Source organism: Populus alba, chromosome 2 (genome assembly GCF_005239225.2).
Source record: "Populus alba chromosome 2, ASM523922v2, whole genome shotgun sequence".
Lineage (NCBI taxonomy): Eukaryota > Viridiplantae > Streptophyta > Magnoliopsida > Malpighiales > Salicaceae > Populus > Populus alba.
Window position 1 is genome coordinate 8,186,982 of NC_133285.1, and position 17,609 is coordinate 8,204,590.

At 35.8% G+C, this 17,609-nt stretch overlaps 2 protein-coding genes across 2 annotated transcripts; both read right to left on the reverse strand.

Annotated features, from left to right (window-relative positions):
- Positions 1-2,231, reverse strand: LOC118057742 (bifunctional protein FolD 4, chloroplastic). Its single transcript, XM_035070414.2, has 5 exons — positions 1,783-2,231; positions 1,283-1,608; positions 945-1,181; positions 649-816; positions 1-539 (listed from the first exon to the last, which is right to left on the reverse strand). The coding sequence occupies exons 1-5, from the start codon at positions 1,982-1,984 to the stop codon at positions 369-371; spliced, it is 1,104 nt and encodes a 367-aa protein (XP_034926305.1). The 5' UTR covers positions 1,985-2,231; the 3' UTR covers positions 1-368.
- A 2,894-nt stretch (positions 2,232-5,125) lies between these two features.
- LOC118057743 (K(+) efflux antiporter 2, chloroplastic) lies at positions 5,126-15,033 on the reverse strand. Its single transcript, XM_035070415.2, has 21 exons — positions 14,706-15,033; positions 12,910-14,546; positions 12,291-12,462; positions 12,106-12,196; positions 11,654-11,790; positions 11,501-11,560; positions 11,276-11,395; positions 10,779-10,847; positions 10,326-10,391; positions 9,882-9,971; positions 9,582-9,686; positions 9,355-9,483; positions 8,757-8,966; positions 8,240-8,389; positions 7,283-7,336; positions 7,117-7,175; positions 6,598-6,664; positions 6,353-6,529; positions 6,205-6,261; positions 5,735-5,809; positions 5,126-5,589 (listed from the first exon to the last, which is right to left on the reverse strand). The coding sequence occupies exons 2-21, from the start codon at positions 14,541-14,543 to the stop codon at positions 5,467-5,469; spliced, it is 3,645 nt and encodes a 1,214-aa protein (XP_034926306.1). The 5' UTR covers positions 14,544-14,546; positions 14,706-15,033; the 3' UTR covers positions 5,126-5,466.
- Between the last annotated feature and the right edge of the window lie 2,576 nt (positions 15,034-17,609).

The following is a 17,609-nucleotide window of genomic DNA, read 5'->3' on the forward strand; positions in this document are numbered from 1 at the left end:
TTCTGTAAGCACCCATAAATCTGGTGAATTAAAATAGCTAAAGCTGTCCAGGATGGAATGCTGGGTTTTGGATTGACGTATGACAATGATGGCCAATTCAAATGTGGTTGAACCTACAAGCTCTCAGCATTAGGTAAAGTAGGGTCTAAACTCCCACAATCTGTTATCCAATTTTCCTAGCTATATAGAATGTCTTAAAACTGCATAAAACCTCACTTTGCCAAAAAAGATCAACTACTACAAAGGCAGCGCAGTGGCTGAAACTAACTTCTCCCTGAGAGGAAATGGGAGCTCAAGCAAACACCAACCTGGTCCCTGAGAAGCCACCCGTATCCTATTAAGCATTGATCTTTAAAATCTCACAGTAGTCACTGAAAGTTGTGTGTCCTCTTTGCTGAGCTGAGAGTATTAGAGAGGAGCATTGCTATAGTCATAGGACCAACACCTCCAGGAACTGGAGTGACAGCTGAAGCAACCTTGCAGGCCTCCTCATAGCAGACATCTCCAACCAATTTGTAACCTCGAGGGCTTTTTGCATCCTTTTAGACATGCATGCATACAAATAGAAATGGCCAATCGCATAAGAATATAACCAGGAAAGCATTTTGAGGAAAGAAAAACCACAGGCCACTATAGAATTCTTCTCACCTCAACTGGATTAATTCCAACATCAATTACAACTGCGCCGGGTTTTAACCAGCTGCCTCTCACCATATTTGGTTGCCCTACGGCAGAGATTATTATATCTGCATGTTTTACAATCTCCTCGGGGTTCTTGGTTCTAGAATGGACAATGCTCACTGTAGCATCTTCCCTCTTACAGTATCAAAAACATCAAGACGAGTTTAAAAAAGGACAGATTCAGAAACACTACACATATATCTGATAACATCAAAAGGTAACAGAAAATGAAAAAACACTCACTTTCAGGAAAACTGAATTACCTGAAGCAATAAAGCAGCCGGCATCCCAACAATATTGCTCCGACCAATCACAACAGCTCTCTTCCCTTTGATTTCAACAGCATATCTATGCAACAACTCTATGCACCCTTTAGGCGTACACGGAACAAACAGCGGGTCTCTTCCTCGCATTGCAAGACGACCAATGTTCAATGGATGGAAACCATCCACATCCTTCTCAATGTCAACAGCATTCAACACATTCTGCTCATCCATATGCTGGTACAAACATACAAACACATCGATTTCTAATCAAACAATCACAATTCAACACAAAATTCTTCCAAATTGTCAAACATTGATCAAATTCAAAACCATACCGAAGGCAGAGGCAACTGGACAAGGATGCCATGAACTGAAGGATCATTATTGAACTCCGAAATAAACTTAATCACTTCTTGTTCGGTAGAGTCTTCTGGCAAACGTACTTCAAAAGAATTAATCCCAACAGACTCGCAAGCTTTTTTCTTGTTGCGTACATAAGTAGCAGAATCCTTCCTGTCGCCAACAAGAATCACCGCTAACCCAGGAACAACACCAATTGCTTCCTTCATCTTTAACACTTCAGCTGTTATCTCATCTCTTATTTGCTTTGCAACCATTTTCCCATCAATTACCTTCGCAGACGCTTCCCCACCCGATTTATCTGCACAACAAATCCATCAAGCACATTAGAGTTGCATACAGCATGTTCGACAAAATGACTCTTTGAAATAGACTAACAAACCCAGTCACAGTTTTTTTTTTTTAAAAAAAAAAAGTTCAGCGAGGGATGCATAAAAACTGAAATCATCAAAAAATGTATCAGGGAGTGGTTAACCATTGATTACAGGAGACGGGTTGTTTGAAGAATTAACAGAGAGGGTTCTGAGAGGGGAGAGGACAAAGGGTCTGACATTGAGAGGTCCCACTGAGCGGCGAAGAGAAACGGCGCCATTAAAAGGGGTGGTGATTCGCGAAAATGGAAGAAGATGAGAAGCTGTGGAGGTGGAGGAGTCGATGAAGACAAGTGATGAGGACATTTTGGTGGTAGCGAAGCAAAGTCGAAGTAACCTCGACGTTTTGTGTTTGTGCGTTTGAAAAATAATTGGAGGGCTTTGGAGGTTGAGCAGGAGCAGAGACAGAGAGAGTAGTGCAGTTTTTCAAGAAGGTTTTTTTTAAGCAAAGCGGCGCCTGTGGCTTTTTACAGGGAGGAACTCGGGGAGTGGTGTTTTTCTATTTTGTTTATGAAGATGAATCAAAGGTTGCGTTTTACTGCCTTTACAGTCGCATGCTCTTGTGTTTTTCATTGATTGGATTTAACATAAATAAATCAATTTTATTACGTTTGTTTGATTAATTAATTTATAGTTTTCAACTAGTTTTTTTTTTTTCAGGTTTTCAAATAAAGCATCACTAATAAAATCGTGAAAAAACTTTGAACAAATATGAGCTTTCCACAAATTTTGATCTTGGCACAGTACAAGCAGGCTTGAATTAGGATTTGTATCAGGACTTGATTATTCTGGAAAAATTAAGTTCTTCGTGGAATGAAAAACTCTTCAGTGTTAAGCAAGTAGGTGTACGAGAAAAATAATGTTTGAGAGAATTATGAGTTCTCAGAATTTGTAACTTGTCTTGTATATCTATTGGGCCAAGGTATTCATATATCATAATCATGTAAGCTTATTTTGGGAGTTGCATGTAAATTAATCGGTGGAAATGTCAATACCTATCATTAGATGTAGTGTTTGGTATATTATTAATAATATATTAGCTAGAAATAACCATTAATTGTAAATAATAATAAAAAAAACAATCTATTTAAGTAGTGATTTAATCAGTCTCGCTCAACTCTTTTTTTCCTCTTTATTACCCCAAAACATTATTGGGATCTCGACTTAGTACCATGAAGAATATATAAAAATCTTAGGTCACCTAGTAATCAAGGTATATAAATAACTTACATCATCAAGTAAAAGAATATATAAATAACCATCCAACACTTTTAGCAATCACAAATAACCACGGAACACTTTAATAAGTTTATATAAAACACCTAACATTTACAAATATACTCTCTCATATATTTATTTTCTCATATATTTATTTTCTTATTCATTGTTTACCTTCTATATTTTATTAACTTAAGCATTGGAGAGTCTCTTATTTTGATATAAAATTTATTTTGCAGGAAAGCTTATGGACTAGTGACAAAGCTAGTTACTTTTCCAGCCTAAGATTATAGCTTGAGAAAAGCTCAACTTGAAGTTTTTCACAACTTTACCATTTAGGTTGATGAGATTGTAAATAGGCTTGATTAACATTTTATTTCCTTGTTTTATTATTTTTCTAATATTTGATTCATCTAAAGGTTCAAAAAATTTAGGGTACATGATAAAGATACTTATCTTCCCTGCTAGCATTATAACGAAGAAAAATAGAGTTATGGAACTTAACTTGTTTTACCAAAACAACCTACCTTATACATCATCCTAGCCCAAGTGTGCTTGTAATTTCTAACCACACTTTTTTTTTTTTGTTAGACAGAAATATTTAGAAATAGATATAGATAAAAATAAAATAAAATAAAAGACAACAATTATTGGCCCTATAATTAGTAACAAACTAGACATGACGAGAAAAGCCAATAAACTAATAAAATTAGACTATATCGTTTGGATGTCTATGTACCCAACTTAGATTAACATCATCATAAACTTTTTTTTCTCAATAACCATTATGTTATCACCCTACTTTTTAGATACCCAATAGAACTATTTAGATATTCTAATCAATTTTAACTCATGCCTAGTTAAGAAAGGATAAAATTGCCAATGAACTTGTCGCTCAACCAGAACCCATGTTGATGGACCAAGATTTATTGATATTTTTGAATGTTTGTTTGAAATTATTATTATTATTGCATAAACCTACAATGGGCTTCAAGAACATGTTTTGGCCATGTTCATAGTCGTAGGCCCAATAACTAGGCTCATATTGAGTGCCCAACACCATGTGGACTTGGGCGACATGCTTGAGTCTAAGTGATGGGCTTATGCAAAACATCTCGTGGGCCTGGGCGGCATACCCAATTCTAAGTGTTGTGTATAATATGACCAAATGTTCATGGGCTCAACAAATGTCCTGAGCTCAATCACTATTTACATTGATTAATACATATGTAATGAATATTTATAATTTATTAATGTTAGTGTAAGAGATATCTATCCCTCATTAATGCTATTAGAAAAAAAAATAACTCTCCATCATTAAAGCAAAAAAACAAAGTTTATGAGTTATAAATACCTCTTAAATTACCTAGGTAAAATGTTCATGATTTACATTAAAAAAACACATATATATCCCAAAAAAAAAAAAACAACCTTGTTATTAGAATTTAATGCTCTCTAGTATATTTATTACTCCTTTCCTCTATAAAATTACTAATTTTACTATCTAAGAGTCCTCGAATCCCCTAAAAGATGACTTTTAATAGGTATCATGAGTCATCATCAAGAGATATTTTCATTTAATGAACATTTGATTAATTCATAACTCAACTACAAAAAAGCTTTATTTGTAAGTATATTGGATTTGAAAATCCTTTTTTCTCCATTTCTCCAAGAGATTTCTAGTTCAAACCTTTGGTCCGTAAACAAAACAAAGAAAGGATAAAATTGAATAAGATTTTGACTTGGCATGAAACTTGCACCCATGTTAAACTACGTTAAGCAACAAGTATGACATTCTTTCCGTAAACATAGAAAGGTGGTCAGAGGTGGAAGCAGATACAAAGTTCTCATTCTTCAACACAACATCACTAGATTATCACATAAAAAGGAGAATATCAAATACCCTTTCCCCCCACATTCTATTTATAGAAAATGAAGCAATGTAATTGATAAAGTAGATTAAGTTTTTCGTGGCTTAGTCTTGAACTGAAGTGTGTAGACTTGATGTAGCTTTTTGTTTTTGGGCTTGATTGTTCCTACAAAAACAAGTCCTCCATAAAAACAAGAATCATTCGATGATCAAGTCAATAAATGAAGAAGAAGAAATAATATAAGAGAAATAGAATGAATGTCTTAGGGAGTGTGATTGAATGAACTGGAGTGAAGTTTTTGAATGACCTTAACTTGCCTGGCTTAAATGAAATATGAAATTGATACACTGCTGGAATCTTTCAATTAATGTAGCTGCATTGCAGGAAACCAATTCTTTATAGCAATGAAATATGAAATTGATACATTGCTGGAAGTTCCTGTTAGATTCCGAGGTCTCAGTTCCTTTTCACTGTTTCTTAGGAACCGAAGTGAGATTAGACTGTTACAAAAAACTGGAAAAGTAGTGGTCTTTTCCACTTGTTCTGTAAGAATGTCGATCAAAATTTTATAAAAAATGGTAAGTGTGCCGTTGCATCTTCTTTCAGTGTATTTCTGTACAATTTATGCCAATAGAGAATGCAAATTGCTATAGATTTCTCCGGAATATTTTTTTTCCCTTTGTTCACATGAGGCAGTTTTCATATTGCTAATTTTCCTTCACTGAATTGGTTTTCATCTGAAGAATCCAAGGACTGACTTTTGGGTTTAGTCATGACACGAGAAAATCCATATCCGAGAGAACTTCCACTAGTTTCGCATAGCTGCAAGGGAAAGTAAGCTCCCAAATGTCAAACCAAGTCAAGGAAAGTGGGGTAATAAAGTTCTGCACTTGTGAATTGCGCAGATGACTGAATTTGTCAAGATAAAAAAAAGAGAGATTAAAATAAGACAAACAGCACTGATTACCTCAGTAAGCTCAGACAAGTGGCGGGATCTAAATGCATTGATGGTTGCTGCAATCTCTGACATGGGCAGTTTAGCCTAAATGGAAGAGGAAAAGAAGAAACCCGAATCAAAAAAGATCCATGAGAATGTTATGAGGGCACTGTGGCCAAATGAATACTATAATATGCTCATTTGCTTCCAGAATTGCTTTGTTATATTATTTCTCGCAGTCTTGCACCTACAACCTGATTTTTTATTGCACTTGGCCAATTCAAGCAATCAGATTCTAAGTTTCAGATATTTCCATCATATAACTCATAAGAATGGAAGTTAAAATAAAGCCAATACAAAGGACTCGTTTGGACAGCATAAATGGTTATTTAGCTCCAGCTTGTTTTGACGTAAAAAAACCACAGTATTTCCAGTTTTCAGCACTTCAAAGTAACTGTGACTAGAGCAAGTGGTGTGCAACTCAAGAAGCAAGCTGTTACCTGCGCAAGAACAGCAGCTGCCAACTGTAGACTTGGTTCCAATGTCTCAGGTACAACCTGTAAGTATTAGTTGTTAACAGGGTGTGATCGAGTTGTTTTATAAATCAAAGGAAACTAGTAAAAAAAGATTTGGAAGTTTATGTATTACAGCTGTAGCCCCGGCCTTCTCCAAATTAAGGCCATGATCAACATCATGAGCACGAACAAACGTTTTCACATTGGGAAAGTACTTGCTCAGAGCCCAGACAGTTCTATAATTTGCACCAGGTGTATCTAGAGTTATTGCAGCAGCACATGCTCTTTCAGCACCGACTTTATGGAGGACCTAGCCACACAATACAAAATCAATTGTTGAACCACCACATAAGTAACCCATGATGCATTTAGCTTTACCTCTCGACTACCAGCATCTCCAAAGTACACAGGAAGATCCAGGGCACGGCCTGCTGCCACTCTATCACTGAAAAAAGCAAACTTCTAATCATCAAGAATCTTGCAACACCTCTTCACTCATAATCACAAAAAAATAATATTCCAAGCAATATTATGGCTACATCCTGGCATAAACAAGTAATAAGAAGGGGAATATAATTTCATTCCCTTCTTGGTAGAAATTGTTTCAAAATGATTTTGTAGCATACCAAGGAGCACAAGAACCACTGTAGCTGATATCTAAATCCAATTAGCTAAATGGTAGCTAAGAAAAAATTTTAGTTTCTATGAAGTCTTTGATAAAGATATGTTGTTTTGAAAGGAGCACAGAAATAATTTGTTGGGGGGAATGAAAAAAAAGAAATTCTTGTAGACAAAAGTACTGCATTAATAGGGAGAATAGGCAATGAACCAAAAACAAAAACATTCTGAAATAACACCAGAAAGTTTGCTGGTAGTATTTCTCAATCTTTGGCTTACCTACTCACGTCAAGAGCAACAAATGGAATTAATCGTTCTGAGAGAAGCTGTGCTATAATCTGGCAAATCCAAATGAATGTCATGAGCATGATTATTAAAAACTAGCAAAATTCACAATATTAGCCACTTTAACATATGCAACAAATCAAATAAAACATGTATCAACCTGGCCAACACGTCCAAATCCACAGATAATAATATGATCCTGCAAATCATCTGTCTGTAAACAAAATAAACCAAGAGAAAGATTAATCAGCAAGTACTCATATAGTTGTCAAGCAAACCTAGTGTCACAAACATCTAATCTTAAACAGATGAGAAAAATATAACTACAGGTAGCTGTTATGCTGGTATCAAGAAAATACTCAGTATCACTTCCTGAGAGAGGATAGCACTGGAAAATGATTTTAAAAAGAACTGGATATGCAACACGAAGAAAAAAAATCCTGGGGTGCCAATAAATGATACATGCAAATTAATTTATTTTTTTTATCATATGGGATGCAGCTATTTGTTTATTAATGGTGATGGAGATGAATGAATGACCTGATTTTTGTAATAGCTTATACACTATGACTAATTCAGGCTCACCAACATTCAAACGAGGTCATACAAATACGATCAAGAGAAGGAAATTACCGTGAAAAACAAACCACAATTAGGCCACTTATTCTTGTTGCTGTAAAACTCAGTATGAAATTTCACACACTTGAAAGGCAAAACTAACAGGTTCTAACTCAGTATGCAGGAAAAAATGGATGTTTTGAAAGCACATCTACAAAATTCATGTGTTACACTCAAGCAATCAATTGAGATATTGTTTGTTTTCTCTATTCATTGCCCCTCCCATGCATGGTAATAATGATCACATATTTTCTAAGGGACACATCACTCAAGTAGCATAATTTTTCCAAATGACAATGATACTTCAACTGTTTATATGAAAGCACCCATGTTTAGCAATTCACCTTATCTATCAAGTGGAACCCAGTCACCATGCAACAAAGCATCAAGCTCAGTAAACTACCAATAGCAAGGTTTGAACTTTGACCAATGTATCACTGAGGGCTAAAACTGTGACTCTCACAATATTAGCAATTAACTCATATACTAGTGACCTTACCTCACTCTCAACCGGTAACAAACTACGAACATCATGCTGCTCAAAGCGAGAGGCTATTAACTGGCCGCCAGCAGCCAGCCATGGTGTGAGGGCCATTGAGATCCCCACCACAAGAAACATTAAAGAGGATAGCTGAGGAGACATTATACCCTGCAGATGACAATAATTAGGCAACACGAGTACAAGAAACAAGCATTTTTAAATATTATCATCACTTGCAGTGAAGAAAATTATAAGAAAAAAAATTGCATTTCCACATCTCAATTTAACTAGTGAAATCTATTCAGTACTGATTTCTTCCTTATTAAACATCATGAATGAGATACTTCCCATATCTGAATATTTTTGTGAAATGTAAAAGATATTTTGAAACAACACCGAATGCACAGAGGATATTAAACACATGGCCAACTAATTTGTGGACTTTGTATGGAACACTATAATAAAACGTTGAATCCACTGACCACAGACACATAAGATTGGAAAAAAAAAAACCGTAGTTATTTATAAAAGAGACCTGGTTAACAGCTTCACCAAATGCTACAAATGCAAATTCTCCACCCGGAGCAAGAAGAAGACCAATCCTTATTGCAGATATAATAGAAACACCAAAAAACCTGCCAACTAAAGCAACCAACACAGTCTTGCCTCCAATTAAAAGCCCTAATGATCCCATAATGGCAGGAAAATTTGAAACCAGAAGTTTTGGGTCAATGGACATTCCAACCTGAGAACACACAAATGGACCGATGTTAACAGTTAATGATTGAGGATCAACATATTTGCATCATCAAGAAAAAATCAAGCAAGTTCAACAATTAACATATCATCAATCTTATAACAGAAGAAATGTTGTAAGTTGTATGCTAATATAGTAGAAGAAATGTTGGAAGACACAATCTTGCAGAGCTGGCCTGTTCTTCCAGTACAAAAAAGAAGAAAAAAGTGAAAGAGCCAGCCTGAAAAGTTACTATACTGACGAAGGAGAAGATTTCACATATAGTGCTTATATGTTATGAAAAGAACCAACAAATGGCTTCTACAAGAATTAAAAGAGAACTAAAAGTACTTAATAGATAGTTCTTACAAAAGACTCCTCTTTTTAAAACACCTACCGTCATGAAAAAAAGGCCCAATAGAAGCCCGCGATAAGGAGCAATGTCTGATTCAACCTGCAAGGAAAATTCAGTTTCCGCAAGAAGCAAACCAGCCAGAAATGCCCCCAGTGCCATGGAAAGTCCAGCCTGCTCTAGGAAAAAGATACAGCACAATTTCATTAACAACAATAATAGTAACAGAAAGCAAAACATGCTCAAACAATCTCCTGGAAGCATTTCCATACCCTGGCAGTAAGGAGGCTGGTCCCCAGAATAACAAGAAGTGTATTGGCTGAGAATATCTCTGCATTTTGATTTTCTGCAATTTGTTTATAAATTGGTCGAAGCAGCTGCAAAAGGCACAGAAAGGGAACCTCAATAAACTGTTCAGATGACACCATGCATTGCCAACTAAAGTCAACGCCACCTTGTGTAAGAAATTTCCCAAGATTTCCAGTCAAGACCACAGAAATGGAAAGTTTAAGATATAACTTCAATCCATCCATCCACTTAAATGCCATAACTATAGAAAAAATAAGATTTACCAATCTTCCACCAGCAATTATCGCGGTGATGGCAACTGCTGCCTTAACAGCAGCCAACCCAAGAGCCTCAGCAATTGCTTGAAAACCAACCTGGAAAGCAGCATCATATAACTCATAAACCAACATTGAGCACAACAGCAGTGGGAATGACAATAATAGTAAAAGCAATTGATGTACTTTGGTAGCTTTATTTGCATTCTACAAGAACTAGAGGACAGATTTTGCATTTTTTTTAAATCTGTCAACAGCGGGTGCTGTTGAAAGAAAAAGAACACATTGAAAAGTGCATGCCAAATTCCAGATCCTGCCTTCATTATATCCAGAATATTCTGTGTGGCTCACAAACTGACAAAACATGTGCAAATTTCTTTCACTTTTAAAGCAAAAGGATACCAGAAGCTCACCACCACATCCATATACAAACAAACTAGTATAGAAAGTTACCCCTCCTTTGGATGAATTTGGTGAAATAAGTGGTATGAGTATTAGCAACACCACAACAGCCAAATCCTGAAAATAATAAATAAGATCAAAGATTGCAATGCAAAAAAGACTACATATAACATGAACATGGTTTAAAAGATATCTCAAAGGAATTATAAGAAGAAATTCCTGCTCCACAAAGGATTGGGGAACTTTTACATGATTACAGACATAATTTTACTACAACATACAGCAGAAGAATTTTATTCTCATCTTGAATATTATTATGATACAGATACATATGATATTCACTAAAGAAAGTGTGAGCATAAAGAACCACTCCTATGGCATAACATGGCCAACAAGAAAAAGAAACCATGTCACTACCAAGACAAAGTAGCTTTTTTCTGAAGCTATACCACTACCAAGACATAAAAGCTTTTTTCTTTTCTTTTATGGGAACAGTGGAGTGACCTGGAATAGTAGAACAGAGAAAGTAGCACGTCCATGGCGTGACGTGCTCTCACCTCGCTCCTGCAACACCTGCAAATTAAGACCACTATCTATCAATTCTCTTGTCCATCAAAATAAGTAATTGCAGATTTGACAGACAGGTTCATAGAAGAAATGAGCCTTGATCAGAAGCTCATTTTCAGTGGGGGAAGTATGGCACGATCATGAGTGTGCAATCATAATGTTGACAGATTACATCCAAAACTGACTTTAATGAGTTACAAAGATTCTAGATATGCGATCAAAATGTTGATATTTCAGATCAAAATTACAAATGGTGTTAGTTTAAATTTACCATTTTGCTGGGTGTGGACAGTAGATAATGTAAAAGGTTCAAATATTTTGATCTAGGAAGCTTGTGTTTGATCCAGAAAATTATCTTTCCTGAACTGAGGGACTCTTGGTTAGAGAAAGCTGCAATGCTTAAATTTAAAGCAAAATCTGCACTATTCTGCTACCTGTAGAACAACAGCAGTAGAAGATAGTGCCAGGCCATTTCCAATGACAATTGCAGCAGGACCAGGCAGCCTGGAAACAAAATGTGTGACCAAGCCAATAACCACTGCTGTCACCAAGACCTGCATCATCCACATTAAAATGTAAGTTAACCGACATATGAATAGAAAGCACAGAGCATTGATGGATTGAGCAATGACGAATGTGGGAGAAAAAATCCCAAGTACCTGAGCAGAGCCTAATCCAAAAACATATTTTTTCATGGAACTAAGCCTTTCAACAGAGAGCTGTAAGAGACACAAGACTGCTTTAGCATCAATAGTTTAAATTTGAATGAATGTTAAATTTCAGCCACATAGTCTAGATGTAAAGACTCCAACCTCAAGGCCAATATTGAATAGCAAGAAAACAACTCCAAATTCAGCAATCGCCTTTGTACCAAGCACATGACGGATGATGGAGAGACCATAAGGGCCAATCAAGATGCCAGCAGCCAAGTATCCAAGAACAGGACTGCCTGGAATTGCAGATCAAAGACAATTCGTGAAACATGATCACACAAATTTCCAATTTCATTTTGGAAAACAACTTGCTGGCATAAATATAGATAATGATCAAGTAGAGAACTGGCAAACAACAGCAAATCAATAAACTACTATGGACTACTATCAAGAAAGCATAATTGATATATAAATGGCAGGAAAAAAATGCTTGGCAGAAGTACTAAGCTAATATTAAAAAAATAGAAGGTCTTGAAATTTCACATTGAAACTTTAAATGCATGTATAAAGGTACAAACTTATTTTTACACTACAAAATACAGTGAGTTCACCTCCTGGAATTTTCTGAAATAAAGGCACAAAAATAACACTAGCAAGCAGCAACCACAAAACATCAAAGAGAGATGCTTCTTCCTCATTCATCTGTCAAAACAGAACAAGCAAACAGATTAGAAAGTACTACATACATGTTGACTTGAGACCCAAAGCAGAAGTGAAGGATAGTGTGAACTTATGCCTCTTGATGAGGAAGCATTGCAATTAGTTTTTTGACTCTCTTTGGGAGTTTCTGAATATGTTGAATCAGAGGCTTTGCATTTGATGAAACTTCTTCAATGCTTGTGGTGACCACTTCTGGTTTTTGAAGCATCTGGGTACTCTTCTCCACTCGATTAGAGTAGAAGGCAAATCTGTGCACAGTTTCAGTACACTGATAAAAACAATGCAACTTCTATGCTAGATGTAAGAATCTAGTAACAGAAGCAGATAGTGAGACATGAACCTATTGAAATAGCCTTCAGAGTCCTCTAGGTCATCACAACCAAGATGTAGTTTATTTCTCTATTGAATGCCTCAATAGAAAAAAACAATATGAAAAAAGATACCTAGCAAGGCTTTGGCAAGGAATTGTATTTTCATGACATTTCGTGAAGATACCAAGAAAGGCCTTGATAAGGATTGTATTTTCATTACATTTCGTGATTACCCTGCTGATGCATTATTAAAATCTCATTTTATTTATAACCTGAAAATATTTTTTCTAGCATCTTACATCCACTGGGACAGGTGACATGTCTCTTAAAGGAGGACTGTTGACAGTGATGGAAATAAAATTAAAGAGCAACAGTAATACATACCCTGCTCCAAACAACAATAGGCCAAGAAGAAAATTGGGCAGTTGCTTCCTTGCAGAATCCATTAGGCCCTGAAAAAATGATGCTGCTGTCAACTCCGCCTCATCTCCACTGAAAGAGAAGAAGGATGCAGAAAAGAAACGAGAGGATTTCTTCAACAACGCCTTGGGAGCACTGAGAGGTGAAGATGAACTCTCCCTGGTCAGGTCCTTCTGTAATTCCTGCTTTTTTGTCTGAATGCCACCTTTTGACTTTTCAGATTCTGATTCAGTATCTTTAATAGAGTCCAAACTCGATTTTCCATTCTCTTGCTCACTAGAATAATCAGAAAGATATAACTCTTCAGAACTCTGGCTGGTTTTATCAGATAGTCTATCTACTGAAGGCTCGCCAACTAAAACATCACCCTTTACAGTCATATCTGTTTCTTTCTCAGCATCAGAAGCACTGCCTCCGCGCATCTTCTCCTCCTCGACTACTGCCTCATCACCAGACACATACCCCCGACCTGTTTCCTGGATATCAACATGAGAGCTAGAGAGAGATTTCTCTGCCTTTTGTAATGCAATTTCTGCATCACTCACTCGTTGGGTAGCCTCAAGTTCAAAGGCAACAGCTTGCTCTGCTAGAAGCATAATGTTTGCAACATCCTCCTCTGCTTTCAAAGCATTCATTTGTGCTTTCTCTGCTTTCTCATTCAACACGTCTACCTCCTTCTGTAATTCTTCCTTTATACTTTGCAAGCGCCTCAGCTCTGCTTCACAGTTTGCCAAATTTGCCTGGCATTCCCTAATATCATTCTGAGCAGCCAAAATTGTCTCATAATCTTCCTTATCATCATTTTCCACATCACTCTCTCCAGAACCCTCCAATGAATCAACCCCTTCTTTCGTAGATTTTATCGACTCCACTGCCACCTTAAGCCTTGCCTCAGCCAAAGAAAGCGCCATAGTTGCCTTTTGAAAAGCTTCTTTAGCAACACCCTCCTTGTTCACAATGTCCTGAATCATATCAAGTGTTGAGTTAAAATCATTCCAAGCACTCGATGCCTCATCTTGCAAAGCTATTGCAGCTTCTGATATACTCTGCGCCTTTTCCTCAAACATGGTACTATTAAGCCGTGCAACCTCCAATTCCCTCATTGCTTTCTGTAACAATTCCCTCAATTCATCCAAACTAAGTGCCTCTGCCGCCATTTCAGTCTCCATTACCTTTTCTCCTCTTCCATCCTCTTCTCCCAAGCCACCATTAGACCCTGCTCTCAAGTTCTTATCATTACCCTCACCAATTTCTACATTTCTACCATTCCCATCAATATATGTTAACGAATCATTACCTTGACACTGCAACTTAACACTTCTCGATCCCTCAAACCCATCAATAAAATTGCAAAACAACGGATTACTTGCATACCCACCAACACGCAAATGACTACGCATTCCACTTCCACTACCATATAAAACGCTTTTCTTTAATGCCTTTGAAGGTCTTTCTCTCGAAACAATCTTCAAATCAACAGCATTATACCCGTAACTTTTATATCTAAATCTCGAATATAACCTATTTGATACCCTACAACTAGTACCTTGTCTGCTATAAAATGCATTCGTCTGCTGAATATAACACGCAAACTCCATGCCCTATAGTAAAACAAATAATCAAACTTTCTTAAGCATTTAATCAAACACGTAGAAGCCAATCATTAAAAAAAAGAAAAAAACAAGGAAGGAAAGAAAAAAACACTCAAAGCAAAACCCCTTTGCGTGTATAACTAAAAATGAAGAGAGAGTGAAACTAACCGATCAAGAGGAGTCAAAGATGAGAGAAAATCAATGGTGGAGTTTGTTAGAGTAGAAAAGGACACAACAACACTGACTAATAAAAAAAATCAACAACACTGACTAATAAAAAAGGCAGAAAGGAGGGAGAGAGAGCTTGAAAGGACATGCCGACAAATAGTAATATAGCACAGTTCGAATACTACTGTGGTCTTAGAACTTTCCTTTTCTTTTCTTTGTTTGGAAAGTGAGAAAATAAAAGGGAAAATTATTGGTTGGGAAAGGAAATTCAGTTACTGGTGGATATTTTATTTATTTGCAACACCCATAGAATACAGTTCAATATTGTAACGACCTTATATTATTACGCAGGTGGATTTTGATATTCTCATATATGCTTAAGGATATTCTAATATTTCAGTAGACTATAATTTAGTCCCTTATGTTTTAACTATTATTACAATCAAGTCCTCTGTTTTCTAAATCAGTAGTTAATCCTTAATTTCTGGTTTCTTGCTAATTTATTTATTAAAAACAAAACAAAAATGTTGGTTTCTTTCTAAATACCAAAAAAATATGTTTTTGACAATTTAAACTCTTAATTTATTTTCTAATAAGAGGCAATTGAGAGTTAAATTGAAAAGATATTGATTGTTTTTATAATTTTAAAATATTTTATATTAAAATCATTAAATGCAAAAAAAATATTTTATATTATTTTTTTAAATTCAAACTTATTTTAAAAATCACTTCAAATACAGTCCAAACATAGAGAAAATTTGATTGACCAGGAATTTAGGGACTAATTTACATAGATTCTTCAAACAATATAAACTGGGAGAGTGAGATACACGTTGAAGTCTTATTGGCCTAAGTATGTCCTCGGTGGGGTAGCAACAAGCAAGTAGCGACTCGACTCGCGAGTGAATGAGCTACTGATCCTGTACTTTTTATTTTTTATTCTACAAAGTGCTTCCACAATTCCCTCTATTTCAAGTTCGTCCATGTTATTAGTTAGGACGCATATTGTATTTTTTTTTTTAAATGATTTTTTTTAAGTTTTAAATTATTTTTTTTTTATTTGCTTTTTTAATTTTTTTAATATCAGGCATTGCAGGAACAATGGAGATACGTTTCAAATGCCTCGGGAAATATCTGATGATAGTAAAACAGTGAACATGAAACGTCAGAAGTTGGATTTGATTGAAATTTCCAATGGAACCCCCTCGTTTGCGGAAAGAGAAAGCATCGACCCCCCCCTGTGGATAAATCAAGAGTCACTTTTCGGAGGCTTGATCCGTCCACCGGAAACCCTAGTGGAAATCCAGAAACTGCATGTTTCAGCGACATTAAATTTGGGAGCATTGATTAATGGTGGCTTCCTCCATCCAGGTGAAGCGACAAGATTTGCAATTCCGAAAACAATTACGACAGAGCAATCGAAGACACAGCGCGTTCAGTTCTTCTCGGGCCCTGCTTTTTCGAACCTTCAGGTGGTGCCTTCACAGAACAAGCAAAAGCAGAAGGGAATGGCGAAGACCGACGGACAATCCAAGAACAGGACTTTAAAGGCAGGAAACTCAGAACTCAGAAATAAGGCCGTCGTAAGCACTAGTACTTGACTTGAATTCAAGCACCTCCAGATTCTTAGGGTTTTATCCCTCAATGCATTAAGTCAAAAGGTTTCTTGAATGTCATCCACGAACAATTTGTTCATTCCGGTAAGAAATAGGCTAACACCTTAATGAAAAAAGCCTTTCAGATATGTCATTTAGGGCTCAATTAAAATCCTTGAAGGTTCTGAGGTATTATTAGTTTTTGAACTCTTTTTCTATAAAATATAATCTGTTTAAAATTTTTTATAATACATGTAAGGAAAAATAGTTAAAGATAAATAAATTATTGACTATGTGTGCTCATGTGTGTTCAAGAAGATGGAGATTAAAATTTGAGAATCTTTGAAAGTGCTTATTTGATTTCTCAAGTTAAGAGAAATGTCAAGAAGGCTAAAACAACTCATAAAATATAAAAACAAAAAAATATTCCAAAAAAATAATGAGACAAAAATAACTAGTGTTACTTCTACAAAAACTAAGAACATATTAAGAAAGATCGACTCAAGTATAAGATTGTCCTAAGATAAATTATAAATATATTTAATGAGATCTTGAAACTCTAGAAAAAATTTTAAATTTATTATTATATTGCGTATATGTATTTTAAAAAATCCAACGTAAATATCATAAACTCATTAAAAGTTCCTAATTATAGGCCAATTTCGTATTGTTCTGCCATTTACAAATGTATCTCTAGACTCTAAGGTTCTTGATAATAGTTTGAGGATATGTCTTTCCTCTCTTGCTAGTTTGAACCAATCAGCATTTGTAGAAGGGAGAGGAATTGGAGATGGCATTTACTTGTTAAGAAGAATTGGAGCTGTACGAGACTGGCAATGTGTTTGTTTATGCTAAAAGAAATTTGAGGAAGAAGTGCTTTTCTTCTGTTATCCTTAGACTTCGTTGGTGTGAAGATAGCATATTTGAATGAAAGAATTCTAGAGATTTAACAAGAGAAATGAAGAAGGCAGAGAGAGCAGTTGACAGTTGAAGGAAGAAGACTAATATATTCACTGTTTTTCATTAACCCATTTTACATTATTGAAGATGTATTTATAACAGAACCTGCAAACGTAAACCAGCTTCTTTCTTCAATGTTTAACAGCTTTTCTAATTGTTTCTAACTGCCTAACAGTATTAACAACTTTAACTGTCTAACAGTATTTTAACTACTGCATCCTGTAATCACTTGACATGTGGCATGATTCTGATCGTTGATATCTTTACAATTATTATGTTTGGAAGGAGGGGAATGCCAGGATGTTTAATGAAGAAAGCTCCCAAGCCACTGCCGTAGTTGCTCATATTG

Excerpts from the sequence above, each read along its gene's own strand:
- LOC118057742 (XM_035070414.2), bottom strand. The coding sequence starts at position 1,984 with ATGTCCTCATCACTTGTCTTCATCGACTCCTCCACCTCCACAGCTTCT. Across the intron at positions 817-944 it reads CGGCTGCTTTATTGCTTCAG|AGGGAAGATGCTACAGTGAG; the intron begins GTAATTCAGTTT and ends TGATACTGTAAG. Across the intron at positions 540-648 it reads TTGGAATTAATCCAGTTGAG|GATGCAAAAAGCCCTCGAGG; the intron begins GTGAGAAGAATT and ends CATGTCTAAAAG.
- LOC118057743 (XM_035070415.2), bottom strand. The coding sequence starts at position 14,543 with ATGGAGTTTGCGTGTTATATTCAGCAGACGAATGCATTTTATAGCAGA. Across the intron at positions 11,561-11,653 it reads TATTCAATATTGGCCTTGAG|CTCTCTGTTGAAAGGCTTAG; the intron begins GTTGGAGTCTTT and ends TGTCTCTTACAG. Across the intron at positions 9,687-9,881 it reads TAATTGCTGGTGGAAGATTG|CTGCTTCGACCAATTTATAA; the intron begins GTAAATCTTATT and ends TGCCTTTTGCAG.